Source organism: Aphelocoma coerulescens, chromosome 10 (genome assembly GCF_041296385.1).
Source record: "Aphelocoma coerulescens isolate FSJ_1873_10779 chromosome 10, UR_Acoe_1.0, whole genome shotgun sequence".
NCBI classification, from domain to species: domain Eukaryota; kingdom Metazoa; phylum Chordata; class Aves; order Passeriformes; family Corvidae; genus Aphelocoma; species Aphelocoma coerulescens.
The window spans coordinates 17,438,795-17,456,045 of NC_091024.1; the positions used below are offsets into that span (position 1 = coordinate 17,438,795).

Genomic DNA, 17,251 nt, shown 5'->3' on the forward strand with positions numbered 1-17,251 from the left:
GCCTTGCACAGTGTGTAAGTCAATCTAAGACCTTACTGGTAGGGAAACGCTAAGTCTTGCTCTCCTCTCCTTTCCTCATTTTCAGTTGCATTTGCTCGCTCTGGCTCTTACGCCAGCTTTGGCACTCATCTGATCCTTCAGAGAGCTGATTCAGCTTATTAAACCAGCAGAAAATAGATTTACTGTTGTTTGGGGTTTTGATGGGCTACTTTCCCTGTAGGGACAGATAAAAACACTTAGCCTATTTCACCTAATTGCAATCTTATGCTGGTTTACATCAGTTTATAGCAATTTAAATTGAAGCTGCCATATTAATCCCTTCATCCCCATCTACACAACAGTACCTCTTCCTCACTAACAGTCATTAACAGTCATGCAAATGGATGGTGAGCCAGACAGGGCTTTTTTTTTTTCTTTTCATAAGGTTGCTCCTTGCTGGATCATCTCACTGAACTCAGACTCTGCACAAGAAATTCAGTTGAGCCTAAAAAAGGACTGGACGTGCACTTCCTCCATCCCACCCCTGTGAGTATCCTGCAGTGCATAAATAAGTGCCCAGCAGTACCTGGCTGCCCCTTCAATGAGACAGAGAGATTCTAAATCAGTAAGTGCTAATTAACCAGGGGGTCATAACCCATTTTATTTCTGCTCAGTAAAATTTCACCTCAGACATGTAAAAACACCTCTGGATTCTACACTGACTGCAGGACGTGCCCTCACTGGTATCACTGAGCAGAAAAGCAGCAAATCCCTTTCATACAAGTCACTGGCTCAACCCTAAAAAAGTCTATGATATTCACCTTAAGCTAATCACCACCATCAATCTCCTTATGACAATTACACATTATAAGTGTATCTTAAGTCAAATCCTACTCTCATTGGTTCCTACAGAATAACTGGCTTTATCTGGTTTCCTCACAAGCCAGATAAAAAGATTTAGCCTCTTCCACATGGATCACAAAGGAGAAGTTTAAAACAATTTACTTACCGAAGGATTTCCTTCCGAGTGAAGAATGTGCAATCCTGTTAAAGAAACAAAATGTGTCATTATACTGCAGAAATATCAAAAACAATTGCAAAGAATTATTTCTCAAGCTTTTGGAAGGAAACTCAGATCTGACAGAGAAACGTTAAAGATACCATTTGGGTACCATCTACTTTTCACTCAGAAAGCAATATACACTATAAAATAACAAATATTCCAAGGACAGTCCTATCAGTGAAAAAAAAAAGATACTGGCAATGTGATAGTTCAGGAGGAAAAAAAAAACAGGTTGCTGAGATTCTTCTCCAATGTGGAATGACCAGACCAGAAACAAAATTAAATCCAAAAAACAAGGTATACGCCAGAAGTATTCAATAAATGAATATGGAAAACTATAAACAACAAATAGATGACAAAAACCATCTTCTAACTTGAAGTATCCCCCTACTAGAGACATATGGTTTAATAATAAAATTATGTGGTTATTTTTTAGTTATTAACTCTTTTTGCTAACAATGAGTTTGCACTATGGTCACTTTGGTGAAGGCCGCAAACTCCTCTATGTTAGGAGCAGTGATAAACGGACAGCCCCTTCTCTGAACAGCAGAAAACTATACAGCTCTCTGTGCTGTCACAGAGTTAGAAATAACTTACTAAAATGTGAAGTAGAGCTTGCGGAACATGAGAGAAGAGCATACAAGCACTTGCATTCTAAATGGCTCTGTGATGTGACTGAATGTACACTGGTTTAATTCACTTCATGAACAGCTGTGTCATACTAGAATTCAAATACTTCACCAAAGAACCAGAACATGAGCAGTGGAAGAGTTTGCATTTCATGCATTTCTACATTAGTCACAAAAAAAGTAATAATTTCAGGTGCTGTGAGGAAACATAATAATCAGTCCTATCCCATTCAAAAATAATCCCCTAACCTCCACTATCTTACCTAGCATGTACTTAATGGAGTACCTAGCATGTACTTCATCCAAGACTAGGAGCACTAGTAGTAATGAAATATTTGATAATCAGTTGAGAACATAGTCATCAATTTAGAGAATATGCAACTTGATCTCAGAGCCAGCTCGTGAGGGTGTATATATAGGGAACAACCACCAACACAGAAAATTCTTCCTGATTATGTGATGTGATGTGGCAAGGCATTTGCCTAACAATTCAGGTCTTTGTAGTTTTCCCCCTTTCATGTAAAGATATTTAGAATATATCATCTTTGAAAATCAGCTTGTGACAAGATGACAGTATCAGACTTGGTAAGTCATACTTAAAGGGTACAAACAACTACTTTGACTCTCCCAGTCCTGCTCTTCAAACAGTGAAAAGTATTTCTTTCCCAAGCTGAGACTCATTTGGGCTAAATGCCTGCTTCTTCCAAGGAGGGGAGAAGCAAAGGATCCCAGCTAGCTGAAGCAAACAGCCTGTCTCAGGTGTCCAGGAACACTATCAGTCCCACAGGGTATCAATTATTGAGCTGACTTGCTCTCCTCCATCCAAAGTGGCAGGAGCAGCAGCTCTTCCTTCAGTGGATTGTGCAGTTATAGAACCCAGGAGGAAGCACCTTGGGAGCTGCTGACATTGATGTCACATTGTCAGGAACTGCACAAAGTGACATTGGAGCCAGGTGCTCAAGTCTTCCTTAATTCCACACAATCAACACAGTCAAACTGTCACTTAAGGATGCTCCATTTACTAAGAAAGGGCAGGTGTAATCTCGCAAATAATTGTAATGCCCTCAGCAGCAACCATGTGTCACTATACAGGCTCGGGAAAACAGCCTGTATAGACTTAACTAGAAAAGTGACAGGGAAGTGATACACAAATGGAGACAAAGATTAAAAAGAAAAGTTACCCTTTGCCTTGTAGAAGTCCTGCAAAAATGCTATGGAAGACAAATTAGGAGGTCAGATAATTAACCATTTTTGCTGACAGTCCACACATTTTTTTATATTTTATTCTGAGTTGCTTCGTGACATTGACAACACTGCTGCCTGCCTGGTTTTTAATCAACAAAATTTTTACTACTATAATCTAAACCCCAATAATATTGAAAACCTCTATAGCAGAAGTCATTGCAACTATCTGCCTGACCACTGTTACTGACAGCACTGTTCCAAGTACGCCTGCCAATTGCATGGAATTGTCAGGGATGAGGGATGTCAAAAAAAAATTTAAGAGTGGTCTCACTCTTAAGAGAGATCTTAAAGCTACTCAGGGTCAAAGTACCACAAATTCATTGTGACCTGGCCTCTACTTCTGATCCAGCCAGATGATACCACTTATGAAAGGATTTACCATTAAAAAGCCTGTCTGGTAGCAAAGGCAAAAGCCACAGCTTCACGTGACCTCTGATAGGGAAGTCCAGCCATCCCTCTTGCTTCTCCCACCTTCTTATTTCTGCCTTTTCCTTTATGCGGACTTCACCTTGATGAGCAGAATAACTGCATCAGAGAACTCTGAAGGAAGGAACTAATGTGTTTGTAAATGAAATAATGGATGTCTTTCCAGCTTGGATCATTTCCTTTTAGTGACTTAGAATATAGTGCTGGCAGTGCTGGTACAAGAGATGAAGGTGAATCAAGTATCTATCGATGGCAGGAAAGGGGGTGCAGAACTGACTTTTTTTCCCCTTTTTTTTTTTTTTTGGAAAGCACAGCCCTCACTTGGATTAAAATCATGATGGAAAAGAGGTCTAAATAACATAATTACATTTTATAGTTGCTGCAACTTCAGCAATTTAATTCCAATTTAATTAAAGACTTTTGACCAAAGAAACATGGAGGCGAATCATCCAATTTTCTTCTGGCTCCTTCATTCATACAGAAAATACACAACGAAGGACAATAAATAGTAAATTAACAATTCACTCTCTCATAAGGAAAGGTGAAGTGGGCTCTGGAATGCATTTGTCATTTATGCACACAACTTTGATTTTCCTGCAAGCCAGCAGTATCATGGAACACATTTGTTATTTTGTGGACTGTATTTGGGTTTGCTATGAATCCAAAAAGCAATCTGTCTGGTCTGTTTGGACACTAAAGCAACTGGGAGTCCTCCTAGAAAAGCACAAACTAAATACCGAACAAATAAATGTTACCAGAGTTTTCATAATTCTTATTCGTTCAACAGTTGTGGCAAGAATTGATCCTGGGAATCATTGCCTTTATTTCTAGTGCAATACACAGGCCTGTGAAAGGCTTCTGCTAACAGCAGGGCCCTGGGGATTTTAGCCTGTTTAGAACAGAGGCTCTGCCTTGACAGGTCACCTATTCTAGCCCCTGAGAACATACATGCTCCTTTTCCAAGATCAACTGTCCCACTCGGTCTATCCTTGTGCCCTTAATAACCAAGTTCATTAGAAGTCCAACGTGGGATCACTGATGGTTGTTTGGAGGTAAGATACTAAAATAAATCCGCAATTATCTACTTTACATCTTATAGCAAAGTGAATAAAATCAAGCATACAGAAAATAAATTTCCCGTTGATTTTCATGAGATCATGACCTTGTATAATCAGACCTGATTCTCAGATTAAGCGTTTAGATGGCTTAACTGCTTCTTAAAGTACTTGGCAGAGAGAAGAGGCAGACAGCTGGTGTATTTAGGTTCCATGGGTAGCTTGGCTCATGGCTGGTATTGGGACTTTCTGCAAGTCACTCAGCATTGCTTGTAAAGCACAGTTAACGATCTCTGCTCTTAAAACGCATTTTTATAGAAGAGCAGCACACACGTGCTGTTAGTTTTATTCTTTTATTTCCTATGTCAGATCAATGAAGATTTAGGACAGAACAGACTGAAATATGGTGGTCCACCACCTTCTCCACTTGTCTGTAGGACTTTACTGCAAACTCCTAGGTTGGTTCTGCTTCACATTGATTTCTACAGTGATTTGAACAAAAATAGGGAGAGAGAGAGAACTGCGCTGACAATGCTGCTGCTTAACTCCCTGTAGTGTCCATACCCAGCAGGAGGTGTGGCTCCACCCTCAGCCCACACGTCAGCTGTTCTGGGGGATGGATTGCCAATTCCCGAGGGCAGCACACAGCTTATGAATGGCAGCAGAGCCCAGTGAATGGGAGGTGACCAATCATCACTTCCAGAAACAAGTATTGTGCATAAAGCACAGCTCTGAAATAAAGCTAATTTCATGGGGGTATGCAAAACACTTCACTACAGAACAAAAACTGGAGAAATGAACAACGGAATGAAAGAATAAAAATACTCAAGTATGCTGTGAAACAGTATTTCTTAAAGCCATTAAATGCATATTTCTCTTCTAAGGCAATACATATATATTCTGCTTTATATATGTATAGTTTCATAAGGTCAGGTTTATTCTGATCCTGCAACAGCTTCATTGGAAAGTTTTATAAATAAGAAAATAATATAAATCAGTCTTACACAATCAGTGCAAATTAAAAAAAAAAGTCTCAAACAAAAGCCAGCAAACTACAGATAATGCAGACAACTGTAAATCTTATAGCTATCTGAGAGACCAGCTCTTAAAAAATATTAACTACTGGACGCTGTAGCACTTTAAAATGTAATATTTCAAGCAAATTACTTCTGAGGTTTCATTTTGAAAATCACAAATGATGTTTTGTACTGTGCCAAAGTACAAAATGTGTGTAAGAGCATTTAATCAAAACACCATTAAAACATCATCCTGTGAAGCAACCAAGAATCTGCTACCAGACAGAAGCAAATGAACTTTCATATAAGATCTATTATTAACTCTATTCTGGTAGTGTTTTACAAATGCAATACTTTTGTTCTACATTCCATACAACTAAAACTGGCATAGGATTGTGCAAGACTGAGTCAGCCAGATTTTTACATATTTTCATCACTGTGAGCATATAAAGAGTTAACAGAGTTAATGAGTTAAAAATGCTGTTTGCATCAGAGCACCAATGAAGAATTTACCATACAGCTCATCTTCACTTGTCATCATATATACCTTACAATTACCCCCAGCCAACCAAAACACCCACTGAGTTTCAGAAGGAAAAAATCTGCAGCTGTAAGAAGCAGTTTATATATTCATACTGCAACAGGGAAGTAAAAACAAGTCAGACTTCAGCAAGGACTGAGAAGAAGCAAACTGCCAACTAAAGTAATTTCACTCAATCTATATATCCACCAAATGGTAACGTGAAACCAGAACCTGACCAAAGGATATTTTCACAAAAAACTTGCTCCATTATTATGCTACTTTTACTTGCATAGTAACAGCAATACTCTATCAAGTAGAAAATACTTTTTGCAGAAGATCCTGGGGAATCTGTGAATGCACTTTTTGTATTCTTGCAAAGGGTTAATTTTCCAAGACCATGGATGAAGTCAAGCATGGCTTTTTAAAAGAGAGCTTGATGAACTTGTTTTACTTTACAAATGGTGTTTCTTGACAGATCATAACATAATTTGTTTCATCGGGTTTTGCATAATTCTCATGAAATATAGTTGAATTGCACTTTGATTTCAATTTTGATAAAAGGAAAAAAGTGAGCTCTGTAATGGAGAAATTCTTGTGTAAAAGAAGCCAGTCATTATTTCATAGCACTGTATTGTATTGCAATATTGCCTATAAGACTGCCAGGGTAAACATCAGTTTGTTTTAAGACTGCATTAAATAATGCAGAGTAAATAATACCACTAATGAACAAATACAAATGGCTAGCAATAAAATCAGTAATATGCCCTATAATATCTAGGTTCCATAAGGGGAAAAAAAACCAAACGAAAAAGAAGAACCACTGAATTTGTATCAAATTCAGATCCCTTATTCAAGTAATCCCAGAAAAGGGAATGAGATTGACTGAACAGTGCAGGAGTTTGTCCATAGCCCAAGCACAGTTTCCTACTCAATACAATCTGCATTTCCTACTCAGTACAATCATTTTTCAGTTAGAAATGCTGTGCATCGAGGTGAATATATGGCTCTGATGTTGCTTTACTGCATAACTGTATTTTCCATTGCTTCAAGCATCTCTACACAGCATCACTCAAGACCCCCTAAAATTTCAGTTCATTTTCTTTTCTCAATATGAGACTTGACCAAAATCTGTAGGCAACTTTTAAAACCTTTATTTTAAAATGTTCATTTATTGCAATGAAATCCATCTTTCTTGCCTATCAATACTCACCTTTTCCCTCACCAGACCTTGGTTAGATTTCACATTTTCTGTATAAAAAAACCTCAACAAACAACCAAAACCCCCAAGCACAAAACCCCCCCAAAACCACAACCAGAACTCTAAGGGCATAAGAATCATCAATGCCCAGTAAAATTCCTTTTCTTACAAGGCCAGACGTGAATCTCTATGAGCAAACCAGTGCTAGCAAAAGCCTAATTTGCAAAACAATTCACTAATCTTATGAAAATGTAAAGAGCTGCCAACTAGAACACTATCGTAATAACAGGTGATATGATCTTAACAGCAGGTGTTATGGCAAGGTGTTAGACTGGAAAGCTGCAGATCTCCTTTCTTTAATTTGCCTCCACCTACTTTGATTTTAAAGAAAAGCTGAAAGGTTTAGTATGATCAAGTTCTGTTAGAGGTCTCTTTTACAAACAGTTTCAACTGGCTGCCCATCACAAGTCTTAATAAAGAGCACTTAAAAAATTTGTCCACCGAAAATCCTGAGGTCATCCCTGTGGGTGACCAGATTTCCAACTCTTTAATTTAAATTTAAAGGTACTGCTAAAAAGTGGCTCTTAAATATCACATTTACAGGCAAGAAAGGTGCATACACAGGCTTTTCAGAAAGCTTTAGATAAATCAAACATATTTATTTTATTTCATTAATATCATACTAAGGATCTGAGATTTATGTACATTAGTTCTTCAAGCAGGTGATTTTTCTGCAGCTTAATCTTCACTCTCTAAAGTCAAAGCCACTTGCACAGGTTTTACCATACTTTAAGCTCATAAAGTCCTCACTTTTCCATCTCATAGTGTCTTCTATGGAACAAGCACGTAAAACATATGAATTTTTAAAAAATTATAAAAATCTTCCTCCTGAAACAATATTTAGGTGTTATAAGCACAAAGCAATTTGTGCTAAAGACAGAAATAGCAGAAGTTACAACTGGATAATACAATGTCCAGAAATATATTTCAACAAAGAAATTATAGGTCTAACCATGAGGTGAGTGAGGTTTTGAACAGTCTTCCAACAGGAACTGGGAGGAAGTAAAAAAACCAAGATATATTTCACAAGAAACACTGACTCTTTTGCTTCTGCATGCTGATACTATGAACACTGTACCCTGGACTACTACTGTAAGGAGTACAGTACTAACTCAGACACATAAATTCACAAGAAATTGTTTTAGGGAAAAAAAAAATAAGATCCATTTATAAAAGCAATTTATATGTAGAACCCTTCCTGGTCACTGGGGTACAGATGTGAACAGACTGTTGCAAAGTGGACTGGTACACAGTGTTTTACTTTGGCCCAGGGTTTAGAGGCCCTGGTAACTCAGTGCTGGCCCAAGACATGAAAAACCCGCATTAAAAAAATTATGAAAACATTGCCCCATTCTTCTCTTTTCTATTCTGAAGAAATTCCACGAATGAGATACAGGCAGGTAAGTTGGCAAACTCCAAATCAAATAGCTCCACTTGTGTTGTTATACCAACTGCCTTCTCCCCCAGGATGCAGTGGAGATGCAAGAGCTCTCTGTGTGGGTGGCTCCAGCAGTCAGCCCAGGATCTTTTTGTTTAGAAGACTCAAGAGGGATGCAGAACTAATGGATCAGAGGCAAATCACCATCAAAATGACATCTTTATCTGATTCTTTGGAGCATGAGGCTAACGTTCCTTCCTAACAAATTTAGCAGGTCAGTTATTGTCCTGAAACCTGTTATTTTATGGTACTTTCCAAATATAACAAGTGCTATTACCAGGCAAAAATTAGCTCTACACTAATGAACTCCAAGTCTGCCTGTAACAGAGAAATCCCAAAGGTGACTCAATCCACTGGGCCCAACTCCTGCCAGGCTTCGAGATCAATTACCCAGCATTATGAAAGGCAGGGGCTGCAGAAGCCATTAGAGAGAGGCAATTTCTACATGAAGAGCACTGAATTAGGGATGACATTTCAGCTCTTGCATTTGCCAGTTTATGTCAAGAAGATAACATTAATTACATTTGGATTTTGTTTTGTTTTGCTGCAGTTGTGCTCTGTTCTGTGTTCACTTTTATTGTTAGTAGGAAGACAGACACTGGTGCTTTACAGATCTTTGATTTCTCTCTTGCCTATCCAGCAGGAATGTGAAAAAGCTTTTTTGGATCTTGGACTGTTAAGTCTAAGACCATTAGCTTAGATTAATACATTACAGACTGCTGGTGAGAAGCATGACAAAGTGGTAATTAAAGAAGGTCCATTGTCACATTTCCTACAATGACAAAAAAGGGCTAGGTATTTATAAAATCATTTAATTTATGTCTTATTTTCAGCATGGGATAATGGTTCAAGGCATTTTAGCATATACACCTGGCCTCCCTCTGTGGCTCAATATTTACACCTGTAACAAGTCCATGTTAAAAGTAACTTGAAATAAAATTAGTAACTAAATTTATAGTTTCTACCTCAATGGCTTTCATCAAAGATCACAAGGGTAAAATGTTATTAAGTTACCCAGTCCCTTGAGGGTCTGTATCTGTCCCTTGGTTATCACAAGATAAACTAAATCTTGATTTCCTGTGCTGCTAATTCAATGTTTGTCACTTCATGTAGGAGAACAGAGCAATGCAGCCAGCCTGGCTGCCTCTCTTAAGTAGTCAGCTGCCTCCTTCTTTGGCACACTTCTACTCAATGCTTTGCCTCACTGTATTTTCAGAAACTTGTTCAAGATGCCCACTGTGCACAGAACTTCCTGCAGTCCATTTCAGTGAGATTTGCAGCGTGCTGAAACATGACTAAAACCTGGCAATTCTTGTTTGATTTTTTTTTTATCCTATTTAAAAGCAGTTGATTCAATGTTAAGTAAATAAAGAAGTACCGAGTTACTCCTGACATAAATGCACACTTACTTATGCTCAGGTAAGAAACTGCTTTCCAGGAGTGGATGCAAGCATAACGACACCTATTCTAGGATTGCATTAAGCCTATTTCTGTGACTTATCCTTAGAAGTGAATTTAGACAAGATCTCTTTTTTTTCCTTTCTACTCTATTGTCAGCAGAGGCATCAGGGAGAGAAGGTGCTACACTTTTGTCAAGCTAGTCACAATCTTTATTCTGCTTCCTAGTTCAGATATGGAGGATGTGACTCTTCTCCCTCTATACAGAGAGGGAATTAAATGAGTATATTCAACAACCCAGCCTTAGAATATTATTACAGCTGCTGGAAGGAGCAGTAGAATATACGCATGTAGGTTACAAAGGAAGCTTTCAATTATATTAGAAAAAACCACTCCCCAAACCAAACAAAAACCCAAATCATAAACATATGTAGATTACTCCCTTCCATCCCCTAAGGCAAACCAAGATATCTTACCTGGTAGGCATCTAGCTGTTCATCAGTAAATATCGTTTGCTTATTACCCATCTTAAATGAGGAATTCTTCCTCTCTGCAAATGCATCCCATTAGAAGTAGCTGGATTCCTCTGTATTGTAGGCATTTAGAGCATGTATACTCCGCGAGTGTGCTGAAAAAATCCCAGAGCCTGCATTTGAACTGGTTTTGACTGTACCTGCCCAGTGAAGAAGGACAAAGTCTGGGAAATCTTTGTAAAGGCTTGACTGGAGCGTGCCAGGAAAGAAAGTGTTAAAATCACAGGCGGGTGTCGTGCAAAAACAGGGATACCAATCTGCCCCTTTTCAGATGCTTTTCTAAGAGGCATACGGAGCTTTTATAACCCAAACCCCAAGCAGCCGCTCCAAGCAGAACGCAGCTCTCTCTCGCCTCGGGGTCCCACTCAGGGCGCTCCTCACGGCACCTCCAGGTTTTGGAGCAGCTCTGCGTCAGCCGGTGGCGCTGGGCAGCGCAGCCGTATTGCCAGGCACCCACAGCCAGCCTGGGAACTGGGGAGTGCAGGGGTACCGCACACAGACCCCAGCCAGCTCTGCGAGATGCCCTTGCCCCAGGCTGCCAGGAGACGCGCGGCCGGGTGCAGCCTCACGGTGTCCTGAGCGGCCCCACTCCAGCACCAGGTGCCGCGGGGTCTCCGCAGTAAACGCTCACGTCTGCACTGTGCCTATCGAGGATGTGAGTTCACTACCAAAGGTACCAAACTCCCGGGTACAGCAGGGAACGCAAGGACTCCTTCGCGCACTAACTAAATTTTTTGAAAAGTCAGCAAGACTAAAGCAGTTTAACAGACGCTAACCTGACTCCTTAGGCTCAAGCAAGAACAGCTGGGAAGGAAAAAACGCTACCACAGCCTAAGGCGAAAGGAGAAAGGGCCAGTAGAGGGCTCACGGGGTGTTTTAGCGCACCACAACCCTATCGACGGGAAAAAAAAAAAAATAAAGGGAATCTATGAGAAGCAGACAGACAAAATTATATTATCTAACATCTGCAGAAGGATAAGCTCTTATAACAACAGCAGGAAGAAGCCTAAGTGAGAAAGGATGGCAACGGGGAAGAAGGACCCATTATAAGTTCACTTCCCATTCATGCACATAGGAACAGGAGAGGGTAAAATTCCTAACTTCTTTATTTACAGTCTACCAATGGTCATTATTTCCTCATCAAGATAGCAAGTTTAAAAAAAACACTTGGAGAATTATCTTGCGCTTTTCTGTACAGCTTCTAATGATCCTGGCCTGATAGCAGGATTGTATAATAGGAGTTCACTTTACTTTGGCATATAACAACAAAGAACAAGCATTTAAAAGTAATAGTGAAAGCAAATATATTGTATACATAGTAAAAATATCCTATGAAGTGTGTTGGATATATAGTAAAAACATTCTACAAAGTGCTGAACCACAGACTGTTGTTGTAAGAGATGGCTTATTCAAATTATAACATTTAGAAATGCAGGTTTGATTAGCTGCAAACCAGCACTGCCCTGAGCTACAAAAATTACAAGGTATATCACATACACAAAATAAATGCCTTGGGATGAGAATGTAGGCAACAAGGCTTATTAGTAATAAGCAAACATCAGAATTGTAACATCAAAGAAATGGATTCTAGTAATAGAACATATTGCAGCACAGTTTCAGAATAAGAGAGAAGAAGCTACAGTAGTAAGGAAAATACAAACTGAATTATTTACCATCAAATCAAGAGTGCAAGAAGCACCTGTTCAAATATCATACAGTTGTATTGACCATTACATGGCCAAACTGATATCTGTTGTCCCAGCCACCAGTGGGTTTTTTTTCTTTTCCCTGTTGTATAGTGGCATTGGATTCTTATTATGTTCCAAAAAGTTTGCAATATGTAAGTCAGAACATTAAAAACAATTGTAAAAAATCCACAAAATACAGTATTTAAATTTCTTTTAAACCAGAAAACAACAATCTATAAGGGCCCCTTGAAATTAAGAACTTGCACAGTTCTGAAAGTTCTTACCTGTCCTCAACTGTGAATGAGCTCCATCGCTGGCTTTAGTGGTTATATATATAATTAAGCACGGTTAATATTTCTGATCTGGTGCTACTGAAACGCAAAAGATAACAGCTGTTCTCAATCAGACCAGACCAGTATTTAGGCGAGTGATTTGCATGAAATAGCATTCCATTCACAGCCACCTACTTCAAGCTGCCCATCTATGCAAATCAGATTAAATATAAATGGCCAAATTACCTCTAATGTCATTATACAGAAGTTAATTGACAGCAGGATTTGGCTCCGTATCTTTTAATCTTGTGATTCTGTACACTTAATGGTACTCCTACAGTAAAAAGCTGATAGCCCATCTCTTCGTTTTTTACCTGCTTTTATGTCCCTGGCTGCTTGGTCCCACTGTACCCCAGATGACACACACATCAGGAAGTCTCTATCTTTTGAATCAGAATAACAGCAGAAAAACAGCAGCAGAGCTTAATGGAAAGCATTAACCAGGTAAGGCGTACTTGTGGTTACACTGTAGGCCAGAGGTAGAGTTCCTGAGGTTCACAGACATACTCCTGTTTCTTCCTTTGGGCCTGGCTTTCCACCCTGCCACCTCCAGTTTCTCTTGCGTATTAGGAATGCCTTGGGTTTATTCTGTTGTAGAGAAAGTATACAGGGAAACCTGTATGGCTGAAGGAGTTAATTGCTTTAAAAGAAAGACTCAGCTTACCAAGGGAACAGCATCCTCTGAGTATATGGACTGAAAAGAAACAGCTTCTCAAATTCTTCTTGCCATACTCCAAAGAGTATTTTTTTTTTTTAGTAAATAGAATTAAAGTACACATTTTAAAAAAGACAATTCAGATTTAACTGTTGAGGCTTACACTACACCAGCTAGCTCTTCTCAAGCATATCATAGTTAGTGGTAACTATATTTCAATACATAATTATCTTGCTATACTAATTGGGTAAAATTTAAAGACAGTATAACGCACCAAGTCTTCTTCACTTCTACTTGTTTGTACATGTCAAAGTTCAGATGATCTTCCAGTTTACTCTTCTGCACTTCTTCTATCTGTTCATATTTATCCAGATTAGTTGTATTTGCCAGTTGGGTGTTAAGCAAACTTACTCCCAGCACGTTGCAACAACAAATCAATACTTTTCAATGTGCACAACAAGAACTGACCTTAAATACTACCAGCACCACCACATTTCACTGTATTTCAGTTTTTTAAAACTGTTTGCCAAACCAAGTGGTTTTAAGCTATTAGGAATACATAACATACATCTTGCAATCAGTTGCAGATAAAATTTAGTAAGGAGGACAGTATTTATAGAATAACCTTGCCATTTCACTGCCCATTATACTAGAGACAATAGTTAAATAGCAACTGCTCATCTGCTCTAGAAGTTTAAATCCCAGAGCAGAAAATAGTTACTCACACCCCCCAATGTAGTATTTGATAGCAAGATGGCTGTCAGTTGCAATGGCCTCACCTGACCACAGCTGCAGGAGTTTGTTTCCACAGCCACAGCTCAGGGAGTGGAACACACCAGACTGGCAGCTCCAGACAGCCTTTGGTGCAAGTTTCTCTGCTCTGAAGTGCTGCAAGCCCTAGCTGCTATAGCAGGTGACTGCTCTGATTTATTAGGAGAGGTGTAAGTTTAACGACCTCCAACAGCCAGGTCAGAGTACCTTAAATTGCCTCTGTAAATTATGCAGTGAGAGTGCAACGGTGGTTTAAGTATGAAAACTCTTCCTCCTCACCAAAGGAAGATCAAGCTACTCCGAACAGATCACTTTACCTGTTCATGAGAGGATCCACACAGAGTTTTAACAATCATGCTGCACATCTGCGGCCTTCATGTGCTTTTTTGCTACAGCTTTTAATAGGGGAGAAAAGAATCTAAGAAATTTCATACCCATTATACCAAGTATTCCAACAACTTCCCTCTCACACAGAGGTGTCCTTGCAGAATAACTGTTCATAAAGAGTTACTCTGTTAGCAAAATAAACGGTTTTGGTCCAGAGGGGCTGCCTGTACATTTATTCTGTTGTAACCTTTTATGAGTCCTTAGGGCCCACTGCTACTGCAGGTGTGAGTAACAGTGATCGCTACTTGCAATGGGAGAAGTTCTATCCTCCACTGGTGCTGTAGAAATTCCCCCTGGTCTTTGGGACTTGTTTTCTTTACTGGAAAGCTATTCACAAATCAGTTTGCATACAGATAAACAAGGAATAATAACATTCACCTACTACAGCTACCGTGGAGCTAAAAAAAAGTTCCTTAAAGTTGCTACAGAGCTACAAAACATTACAATTGTAATATGCTACCCTGACTGTTATTACTTGCCCTTTATTTAATATTTACTGTGAACTCTAAATAAAAAATGAACTGTAAATACACAGTTATGAAAAGGTAGTATATGTGGAAAATGACAGTTTTTGCTACTTCAACGGGTTAAAAAGTTGCTTTTCCAACACATGGTGGATGGGAGGATGCTCAGACCCCACTAAATTTGTCTGGAAGTGCTATCCTGTGAGAGAAGGCTTCATGGGTCTGAGCCCTGCCCAAGGAATGAATAAACAGCTTGAGAAAGATGCAAGACTCATGTCTCTCAAACCAGGAAATGCTGCGGACTGTGTGACTAAATTGCATTCGCTATGAGGAGCAGGAATTTTCTAGGGAGTTTTATTGCTAAAGAAAATAAACAGAAAGGAAAACCTTGTGTGAAAATTGGTTGGTTTCATGATCTTATCTATCTAGCTTTAAAAATACACTATCTTAGAAAAGGGTGATTTCTGACTGCATTTCATTAAGCCTAATTTATCCATAATAAATCAAATAGAAATGACTTTTTTTTTTTTCTTAAGATGTTTTACACAAGACAGTGTCTAGCCTCAGGGACAAAATAATCATAAAAAAGTAAGTAATGGTTGCCTAAGCAGACTAAATGTAATATAATGAATTTCCCTGTAGGGAGTCTCAGTATAGTGATCACTAGGGGGAAGACACTACTGCTGTCTCCACACAGGCATCGTTTTCCTAGGCAAAATAACTGCTCATGGGTTATTACTGTGTTGTTCAGCCCTTCTCAGAACAGATCCAAGCCAGCCACTGTTAACACCTTATTACTGTAGCATTATTATGGTAACACCCACAAGACACGGACAAATGGGTGTTGAAAATGTGTAAAAAAAATTCTCCACAATATCTCCCCTCCCCTCAATTTACAATCCAAGAGCAACCCAACAATGTCGATGCAGATATAGTCACAACACAAGAAAGCAACATGGATATATCTGTTAACTATGTATATAGTTACCAGAAGAAAATCAGTATTAAGAAAATTCAGCACATCTGCCATTACAGACTGAATAACAATTCTCAATTCAAAGCAACATCAAAACCAAGATAAAACACCAATAGAGGAAATGTTGTAAGTACCTCGTGTCCTGTCACAAAAAAAAAAAAAAAAAAAAAAAAAAAAAAAAAAAAAAAGCGATTCTCAGAAAATGGAGGCTACTAGTGCTGTATATAATAAAATATCAATTTTAAGAATTTCTACTCACATATTTAAGATAATAGGAAACTAAACACACAGTCTTAGTCCTCAGCTTTCAAGCGCACCGAGGACTGAGCTAAGTAACGGGAAAGGCTGCAAGTAATCTGATAACTCTATCACCAAAAACTGGTACGAAATTACTCTGAGACAAACGCCAAATTTTTATGCTGCCAAGTGTAAGAAAGACAGGAAAAGTTTTTTAAAGCGGTCATTCCCAGAGGTATGAGCTCAAACTGCCTTAGTTCTAGTTTGGTGCTTTACCCCCCGGAACACGCCAGGCTCTCCGGCCACCCTTCAGCGCGAGAGATCGGTACGTGCGAGCTGCCCTGGGCGGGACTTTCGAACAGCTCCGTGGTGCGGCCCTCAGCCGGCGCTGCTTGGGAAGGGGCACTGCGCCCTCAGGGCCTCCCACGGCCCCCGCCGCTCCTCGAACTGATACGGCAGCAGGTTTTAAAAATAATGAGACAAGTACCTCAGAAATGAAGGTAAACAGAAGTCTTAAATTGTCCCGATTTCAACAGCTTTAACACTTTAAAGTACATAGGCTTATGAGGCTTCTTATCTACTTCAACAAAAGTCTGACGTCTTTCTTAACAAGAACTATTTTTTTCCCATAAACAACCCAGTTCTAGAGGCTGAGATTTTATAAAACCATCGAACGCTTCAAAACTGGAGCGTCTTTGAGAACTGCTTGGTTGTCTCCACACAGATGCCACAACGGTACCTCCTCAGACACCACACCTGGAGCTCCCGCGTCCTCCGGCAGCAGCCAGGCCGTCCACCCCGGCACCTCCCGCACCGCCGCGAGCGGGGTCTCCCCGGTATCACCCTCGCCGGGCGGACGGAGGAGGGCTGAGGGCCGGGGAAGGAGGCTCGGAGCACCTCAGGCAGCGGCGGGCAGGAGCTGAGGGGCCACGGCATGAGGGCCGGGAGAGGAGGCGCGGACTGCCTCAGGCAGCGGCGGATGGGAACTGAAGGGCGCGGGATGAGGGCCGGGGGAGGAGGCTCGGACCGCCTCAGGCAGCGGCGGGCGAGAACTGAGGGGCCAGGGGCTGAGGGCCGGGAAACGAGGCTCGGACCGCCTCAGGCAGCGGCGGACGGGAGCTGCAGGGCCGCGGGCGCTGCCGCAGCGGCGGTCCCGGGGCGGGGCCTCGCGAGGCGAG

At 40.1% G+C, this 17,251-nt stretch overlaps 1 protein-coding gene across 5 annotated transcripts in view; it reads right to left on the bottom strand.

Moving 5' to 3' along the window:
* Positions 1–17,193, bottom strand: part of CIB2 (calcium and integrin binding family member 2) — a 41,162-nt gene extending 23,969 nt beyond the window's left edge. For 4 of the 5 annotated variants that reach the window (XR_011154093.1, XR_011154094.1, XM_069025424.1 and 1 more), the window contains exons 1-2: positions 16,830–17,193; positions 989–1,023 (exon numbers count right to left, since the gene is read on the bottom strand). Coding sequence is in view for 3 of the 5 variants with exons in the window: in XM_069025424.1 (XP_068881525.1) it covers positions 989–1,023; positions 16,830–17,009 (215 nt within the window). In the remaining 2 variants the exon portion in view is untranslated. Of the gene's footprint in view, positions 1–988; positions 1,024–10,506; positions 10,846–16,829 lie in introns of those variants that run through there. The other variant, XM_069025425.1, reaches the window with a different exon arrangement.
* Positions 17,194–17,251: the final 58 nt, after the last annotated feature.